General features: G+C 47.1%; 2 protein-coding genes across 3 annotated transcripts in view; one reads left to right on the top strand and one right to left on the bottom strand.

Moving 5' to 3' along the window:
• Positions 1–3,392, top strand: part of RFWD3 (ring finger and WD repeat domain 3) — a 10,198-nt gene extending 6,806 nt beyond the window's left edge. For both annotated transcript variants that reach the window (XM_072422395.1, XM_072422394.1), the window contains exons 9-13: positions 110–260; positions 607–783; positions 1,787–1,998; positions 2,395–2,612; positions 2,915–3,392. In XM_072422395.1, coding sequence (XP_072278496.1) covers positions 110–260; positions 607–783; positions 1,787–1,998; positions 2,395–2,612; positions 2,915–3,058 — 902 coding nt within the window. In that variant the 3' untranslated portion in view covers positions 3,059–3,392. The remainder of the gene's footprint in view (positions 1–109; positions 261–606; positions 784–1,786; positions 1,999–2,394; positions 2,613–2,914) is intronic.
• Positions 3,393–6,846: 3,454 nt separating this feature from the next.
• AARS1 (alanyl-tRNA synthetase 1) overlaps positions 6,847–8,420 on the bottom strand; it is an 11,324-nt gene continuing 9,750 nt past the window's right edge. Inside the window, exons 17-21 of the mRNA XM_072422144.1 lie at positions 8,198–8,311; positions 7,992–8,111; positions 7,814–7,900; positions 7,626–7,739; positions 6,847–7,362 (exon numbers count right to left, since the gene is read on the bottom strand). Coding sequence (XP_072278245.1) covers positions 7,177–7,362; positions 7,626–7,739; positions 7,814–7,900; positions 7,992–8,111; positions 8,198–8,311 — 621 coding nt within the window. The 3' untranslated portion in view covers positions 6,847–7,176. The remainder of the gene's footprint in view (positions 7,363–7,625; positions 7,740–7,813; positions 7,901–7,991; positions 8,112–8,197; positions 8,312–8,420) is intronic.

Genomic DNA, 8,420 nt, shown 5'->3' with positions numbered 1-8,420 from the left:
TCTGTCTCTCTCTGGATGAATGTCTGTCTGTCTCTCTGTCTCTCTCTGGATGAATGTCTGTCTCTCTGGATGAATGTCTCCCTGAATGAATGTCTCTGTCTCCCCTCAGGTTGCGGGGTGAAGAAGCTGAGTGCAGCCAATATGAAGAGCAGCCAATACATTCCCATCCATTCCAAGCAGATCCGCGGTTTGGCATTTAATAGTCGCTCCGATGGGCTCCTCCTCTCCGCTGCTCTGGATAATACGATAAAACTGACCAGGTGAGTGCTGGGGGCCCCGCACTCTGAGAGCACCCAGGCCCAGCTCCATCAGGGGGCCCGGGGTGACGGGTACATGCCCACAGCCCTGCCCCCCCCTCTGATGGCCTTATGGGATATTAGCAGCATCTCCCAGAAATGGGGGCCGAGGGGAGTGAAAATCTCAGTATGTCGGGGGGGAGGGGTTCTATGTTGTGAATCATTGTAGTTATTAGTAATTAATTCCAATTCAACCCAATGCAGGTGTGAGGAGATTCTGACAGCAATTACTGAGTTTCCCATTGGCCGGGGGGTATTAATGAATTGCGAGGTGTCACCCCCCCAATAATTTCTTCTTTCCCTCTTGCAGTTTGCTGACAAACACCGTGGTACAGACGTACAATGCCGGGCGCCCGGTCTGGAGTTGCTGCTGGTGCTCCGATGACACAAATTACGTTTATGCCGGTCTGATCAATGGTTCGGTTCTGGTGTACGACCTCAGGGACACCAGTCAGTGTGTGAAGGAACTGATCCCACAGGGCTCCCGGTGAGTGCAACAAAGAGGACCTGTGATGTATATTGTAATCTCCCGTGCTCCCCCTCTGACCCCTGCACTCTCTATCTATACAATGTTAGGGGGGGATGGGGAGGAAGAATATAAACTGATCCCCTAAAAATCAGTTCTGTGAATGATCATTTCTGTCCCCATCCATTAGAGAGCTGATTGGAGGGGGGGAGGGGGAGTGTTGGGGACGACGACGACAATGATGATGGATCATGGATGATGGGGGTGATGGAACATGGATGATGACGATGAATGATGATTGGTGGATGATGGGGTTGATGATGATTGGTGGATGATGACGATGAATGATGGGGATGATGAATGATGATTGTCCTTATTTCTGCTGACAAATAATCATTGGTTGGATGAATGAAGGGCAATCTCTAATATTTACTGACCATTACTTCATATTGGACATTCTGGGCACTCTGACCGGGGCCACAATAGAATCCGCTGCTTCCGCCACTACCCGGGGATGGGGAACTCCGCTCACACCCATGGAGCTCCCGGTATTTATGGTATAACAGGGACAGCACTGATCACCTTTTATAGATCTGACATTAGGAAATTGCTGATCAGATTTTACAAAGAGAAACGCAAACTGGCCCCGAAATATTCTGTTCGGGGCCATTTCTGATCTGCAGTGAACTGCTGCGTTCTGCCCTGGGGTCATCCTCAATCTCAGCCTCTCCTATTCCTATGAATGGGATGAGTTGGAAACCATTTCTGACCTGCGGGTGCAGCACGTTGTGGGTTCCCATTGGTGATGGTTTGCAGGGTTGTTACTTAAGTTTTGGCCCCCCAGCTGCAGCGTTTTGCCCCCCCTGGGTGCTGCCGGCTGTGCGATGTCACGTTGTGGATCTGAAGGAGCCCCCCCCCCAGTGTGTGTGTCGGGTTTGCTTGGATCCATGAATCTATTTCTTCGTATTGCCTATGACCCGGAATCTTCTAGAATCGCCGTAATCTCACCTTTGTCCTCTTCCAGTTGTCCGGTGGTTTCTCTCTCCTATGTTCCTCGTGCAGCCTCGGAGGTTTTCCCCTGCGGAGGGGTCCTGGCGGGGACCCTGGAAGGAGCTTGTTTTTGGGAGGCCAAGGATGGGCAGTATAAGCCTCACTTACTCCCCCTGGAGGCCGGGGGATGTACAGACATCCAGATGGAGAGCAGCACGCGGCACTGCCTGGTCACCTACCGTCCAGGTGAGTCCATAAATCTGCTCTGATTCTTGTTATATCCTCATTGTATAGGAGAGGAAATATTGCTGCATCTTCCTAGGTAACACCCACATGTGTAACACCCACTTCATGGGGCGGGGCCAGTGAGTCGGGCTGGAAGGGAGGGGCTAGATCATGTTGGACGTCCCCTGCTTAGGAAATGACGCGGGCTCTGACCTGCTGCAGCTTCTAATGTACATTGTGTGCGGGGAAATCGGAGGAAGACATCCAGGAGAGGAGCCGGGGCAACTGTGCAAGACTGAAGGGGCGGCTGGAGGGGCAGATTGCGTGAAGGGCGGGCCGGGGCCCCTGTGTATGTATATAATGTTATGTATGCTGTATATTGTACATATGAAGATATTTTCGGTGTCGTATTGCCAGGAAAGTCCCATAACTTTGTGCGCTGTGTGATGATGGAACTTACCAGCAGCCGTCTGGCCGACTCTACAGATGAGTTCAGCTGTTCCTGTTACCCCGTGCAAACCTTCAATGCCGGACCAACCTGCAAACTGCTGACCAAAAACGCCATTTTCCAGAGCCCGGACCGCGATGGAAGTATTTTGGTTTGTGCTGGAGATGAATCCTCCAACTCGGCCATGGTAAGGGGGAGGGGGGCATCTAAATCTATCCAGGGGCAACTAAACAAGTCCAGGGCTTTTATTAGATATAGAGGACCTCCGCTTAGGACCACTGGGTGAGCACCAGGAGTAGATATTGGAGCGGTGGGCCCGCTGCTTCTTGTGCTCAGAATAACCAATTTGTGGCGGGGGTGGGGGGATTTATTCCTATGTGGCCCTTTGTGTATTCTCAGCCTTGTACGGGTCCCCAGCCCTCTAATTTGTGTGGGGATTCATAAACCACTAAATACTTATAAATCACTGCTGTCTCCTCTTCTTTCCAGCTCTGGCACTCTGGGAGCGGTAGCCTCGTCCAGAAGCTACAAGCTGACCAGCCGGTGCTGGATATTTGCCCGATGGAAGTGAATCAGACCAATCTGCTGGCCACCCTGACGGAGAAGATGGTGAAAATCTACAGATGGGAGTGATGGCTGACAGACTGACCTGCTGTAATGCTGCTATGTGACCAGTAGGGGGAGCCACTATCAGAGCTGGGGAATAAATTGCTCTCATCGCTCCCCTCGTCCAGCTGAGGAGGAAATAAAAAGATTGCCGAGGGCAACAAGAATGTTTTGTTTTTTTTCTTTTGACGCGTTGAAGAGTCAGCTCTCGGCTTTAATTGGGGTTTGTGACTTTTTAAAGAGGCCCTGTCCTGGATATGTTTGTCAGATGTCCATGTATAGCATGTCATGTCTTTGTAAATATTCTAATTGTACATTGTAACATTCCTCTATTGTCAGAATAAAGAAGTATTTGTTTTATTACCTCGGATGCTGCGTGTTATCCTGACCCTTGGTCGGTACATTCCGGGTAGAAGAGCTGACAATCTGCTGGCTGTGTAACGCTGGGAATTGTATGATGAGGTGACAACTAACAGGAGTCCGGCTTCCGTAGGTTGCGGGAGGTTGGTAACTGGAGGAGGCTGCCACCTAGAGGACGGAGGTGGCGCTCTTTTTTTCTGGCTGAATATTGTCTCAATTTATCCACACGGCCCAAATTCTACACTGGGATCAGAACCCCAATATTGGTCATGTGACAAATTGCATTGCACTGAGCAGGGCCGGTATGAGGGGGAGGGAGGAGAGATGTGGGGGAAGGGAGGAGGTGGAATTTGTGTCTATTATTATATTTTTATGTTTGGATTCATTTTATTACATGATTTGTACAATAATCCCAGAATCCTTGGCTCCTCCCCCTTCTCCTTTTGCCACCTCTTTTCCCCCATTTTCACTTCATCACCTCGTCACCCCTTCATTTGTTTTAGCCGGTTGGGGGCAGCTAAAGCGGGGTGGTCAAAAAGTAGCCGGGGCAACAAACAACAATTTTATTGCTCCCCATTGTTTGTATCCAGTTGCCCCCATAATTGTGGCCGCTTCCCACTGCCCCCGTTCTAATTCTTTCTGTACTTCCATGTAAAGCTTTACATTTTTTTGCATGGAAATTCATTTTACATTATAGGCCTATAATGCTTAGGCATAACTCACCGAACTATGTCCAATATTTAATAAATTTAATAAAGTAAATAAAAACAAATCTGTTAACCAATATTTAAACATAATATAACTGTACAGTAGTATAATTATATATTTATTAGAAAAATATTTTCTTGTATTGGACTCAGTACAGCCATTTTATATTGAATCCATCACAAAATTATTTGACCTTCCTGCCGCTCCTCCGGCCCCCAGCGATGTCACCGGGAAACCCCACAGAACGTCTCTGCACACGCTGGGGGAATGACTCCGAGTGCGATTTGGGATTACCGCTTCTTGCATGGAAAATCCATCCTGAGTCACACTCAGGATTACCACTCGGGGGGTAAAGTGAAACCAAACCCTGCAGCATTCACCTACCCCTTGCTGGGCACCGCCATCTTTCTTTGTTCTTCTGCCCATGAAATGATTTTCACCCATCTTGATTGGCTGGTCTGTGGTGACTCACCCATCCCCCGGCACCGCTCAGCTTTGTCCCATTTCCGGTGTGATCGGGAAGATAAGACGAGTTATGGCAGAAGGGACATCGCCTGTCCTGCATTAATCACTAAACTTCCTTTTAGTTCCTCTTTATCATTAATTCAGTGAAAACTTATTTATGGCACCTCAATAAGTCCAAACAAAGATCATAAAAATGTAAGTTCCTAATACGACAAGGAATGCCGCCATTATACTGCAGGAAGCTTTCCATTACTATACAGGAAATCTCCAAAGATAGAAATGGGGAACCAAAGTGACAACCATCATCCATTGTGGGACAGACATCTCGCATCCGGAGTGCTTCTTCAGAATGTGACGTTATAAATAATAGAGATCAATAATAATCATTCCTGATATCAATGTACAGGGAGATAAAACCTCATACAATGGAAGGACATACACAGTGCAATAATTATCTTTAAAAAAACAAACGATTAATGACCGATCAATGATTATGCACGATTATTTTTAAGGATCGTATTGTGGACAATTCTGTACATGCTGTAACGATACGATCGGTCAAATATAATCCACCAATAGTGTACACATGCTAGATACGATGGTTTGAAGGAGGGAGTGACATTAAAGGAGAAAGTGTATTGCAGAAACATGCACAATCGCTGAACGACCATACACACGATAGATCATCACCCAATCAGATCTGCCGGGACGGTTGTTCATTTCCAGTGACATTCCCCATTCATCGGCGTCGCTGTGCACTTTTTTTGTTAATTGGACGATCGTTGCTACTTTATAATGATAATTATTGCACATGTGTACGCGGCTTTACTAATGGTGGAAAACACAATTCCCTGCATTAGAGAACAAGCAAAGTCACCAGAGGGGGGCAGTATACAACAAATTCATCCGGCACTGGGAAGAATGGTGAATATTATTCCCAATATACGGAATTCAGACTCAGCGTGTCAGATGTAATATTGGATTGACAAATGACATGCAAAGGAAGCTTAGAATCATTAAAGAAGTGCAGTGAAAAAGTCTTCATCAATCAGGTAACATTCACATTGGAGGTATAATGGGTAACAGAATATACATTCTTAGATTGTAAGCTCTTCAGGGCAGGGTCCTCCTGTGTCACTGTCTGTAATTTACAACCCCTATTTATTGTACAGCGCTGTGTAATATGTTGGCGCTATATAAATCCTGTTTAATAATAATAATACATTCATTCTACCGTGTTTCCCCGAAAATAAGACCTACCCCGAAAATAAGACCTAGCACTTTTCCCCCCAACCTGCCCTAATATAAGACCTACTCCGAAAATAAGACCTAGTAGAAAAAAAAAAAAAATACTCACCGAGCGGGAGACAGCGGGCGTCCCCACTCCGGAGCCGCACAAGCCGATGCTTGCCTTGTAGTTCCGGCTCCTGTCACAGGCGGAGTGATATTACATGCACTTCGCCTGTCAGAAGCCAGGAACTCGGCTTGCGTCTTCTGATAAGGTAAGTTTTTTTTTTATTTTAACCAGCACAATTACGGTATAAAAAGAAAAAAAGAAAAAGAAAAATGTGAGCAATCATTGCCCCAGCCACATTTTGTGCTGATTTTAGGTTTGTAAGGACAAGCTGGCTGATTTAATACAGTAACAGTGCAAGAAGAGAAATGCTGAATTCAGTAACTAATACCGGTAGCAATGAATCAATGAAGAGTTTAATTTACAATTGGGTCACCATATAAAACTCTCAAATGTACATTGTTCTACATGAATATGGTAAGTGTTTTTTTTCATTAAAAAAAGTATATAAGACCTACCCTGAAAATAAGACCTAGTGTGTTTTTGGAAGCCCAAAAAAATATAAGACAGTGTCTTATTTTCGGGGAAACACGGTATATATTACACCCCAATGACGCTGGCTTTGGGCTCTGCAGCATTGGGTTATTCTAATAGTAATATTCATTCGGATAAAAAGAAATTCTGAGAATAAAGAATAGCAATGGAGTTTCTTCAGTAACAAAAAGTTATTTAAGTTGCCCTAAAAAGCCGTTCCCATCTTTATTTCTCTCCTATTTACCGCCCAATGTGACAGAATAACCGCTCAGTAACCCATAGAAACAATGAGGGGTTTGATAGAATCCCCCCACATCCTGTGACCCCCCACATCCCGTGACCCCCCCACATATCCCGTGACCCCCCCACATATCCCGTGACCCCCCCACATATCCCGTGACCCCCCAGCGCTGCCCAGCTCTATGAATATCAGAAGAATAAGGAGGACAAATGGTTTCTTTCTGCATGGGTTTTATTATTCTGTAACAATGACGCGTTACATGCTATGAGTGGTGAAGGTTTGGGACGTTATCGGCCCCCTGTAAAGGACCCGGGTTACATAGAAGGGTGAGGACGCCTAAGGTTTAACCCTTCCATAGCTAGGGATCCCATCTGAACCTACAGGGAGTGATAGCAGCTAAGTCCCAGTGAGATGGAAGTAGTCACTGACCGAGGCGTTCGTTAAAGGGGTGATGAGATGACGGGAATTGATCTTCTGATTGGATCTCATGCCGATCCCCGGACGGAATAGCAATCAGCCTGCCTGTTGTTCCTGGGTCGTCCCTTAGTTCTTTATGGAATCCAGTTTTAGTTTGGCAAAATCTTCAGCCAGCCGGAGCACCTCAGACAGACAGGACGGATTCCTCCCCGTGGCCTGGGCAGACATTTCCTTTCCACCTCCCTTTCCATCCATCAGCTCGGATACCTGGGACACCCATTCATTGGCCTTCAGGCCTCGGTCTACGGCTTCCTGCGGATCACACAGAAGATCACAGGGCGGGAAACTAATCAGCCAATCATTGGACAGGGCAATCAGAATACGTTTTAGGTTCAGGACCGGCACACAGGAAGTCCACGTTTGCTACAACTATGACAACTTGAAGAGAGAATTGGAAAATCTAAGGTTTGGGAGTATTAGTAGTAAAGTGGACCTGTCACTGTATGAAGCTAAATGAGAAAGCCCTGTTAGAGGCGGAGTTATCCTGGGGGGAGGTCAGGTGTGGAATCACTTACCTGGGGTACCTGGCAGAGACAAGTGATCTTTCCGGCATCGCTGTCCACGCTGAAGATGATGGCCGCAGTCTTAGGGGACTGAGATTTTAGGAGCTTCAGAGATTCATTCAGTGCCTGAGGGGAGGGAATGCAGAGATCAGAAATCTGAGCGCTATGACATCAATACAAACAATGGGGTAAATGCGAACCTTGGCCGATGCTCCGTTCTCCATTTCCAGGACAAGAAGGGGCTGGTTGGGATTTTCCTCGATCAGTTGCTTCGTCTTCTCCAATACCTAAATACAGAAACATTGATAAGATGGGGGAGGGGGCTGCACCCCCGGACTGGGGGGTTTATCATTGAATATTCGAGGTATCATTCCTCACCCGTTTCTGAATATCGGCCTTGCTGGCGCGGTCCAGGTCATCCATGGTTTTTTTCAGGGATTTCAGCTGCTCACGGAGTTCATCCTTCTGCCACTGAGAAATCACAGCCGTGGCCAAGGTCTGAGGAGAGAGAAGACCCAGAGGGCGTTATACAGAGCTATGACATCAGAGCTATGACATCATACAACAGCGGGTCACATGATCACCTCGCTGAGATCCGCTATTTCCTTCTGTACATCCTTGTTGGGTGATGTTTGTTCCTTTACTTTGGCCTCCAGCTGGCCGAGTGCGGACTTTAAGGCGTCTTGTCTGCGGAGAGCCTGCAATGGATAATATCAGAGTCAGAATGGTTTATGTACGGGCGATGGTCGGGTGCAGTCACTGGGGCGATGGTCGGGTGCAGTCACTGGGGCGATGGTCGGGTGCAGT

The sequence above is a fragment of the Pyxicephalus adspersus genome, chromosome 9, assembly GCF_032062135.1.
Source record: "Pyxicephalus adspersus chromosome 9, UCB_Pads_2.0, whole genome shotgun sequence".
In the NCBI taxonomy this organism is placed as follows: Eukaryota; Metazoa; Chordata; class Amphibia; order Anura; family Pyxicephalidae; genus Pyxicephalus; species Pyxicephalus adspersus.
This window is presented reverse-complemented; position numbering and strand designations above follow the sequence as displayed.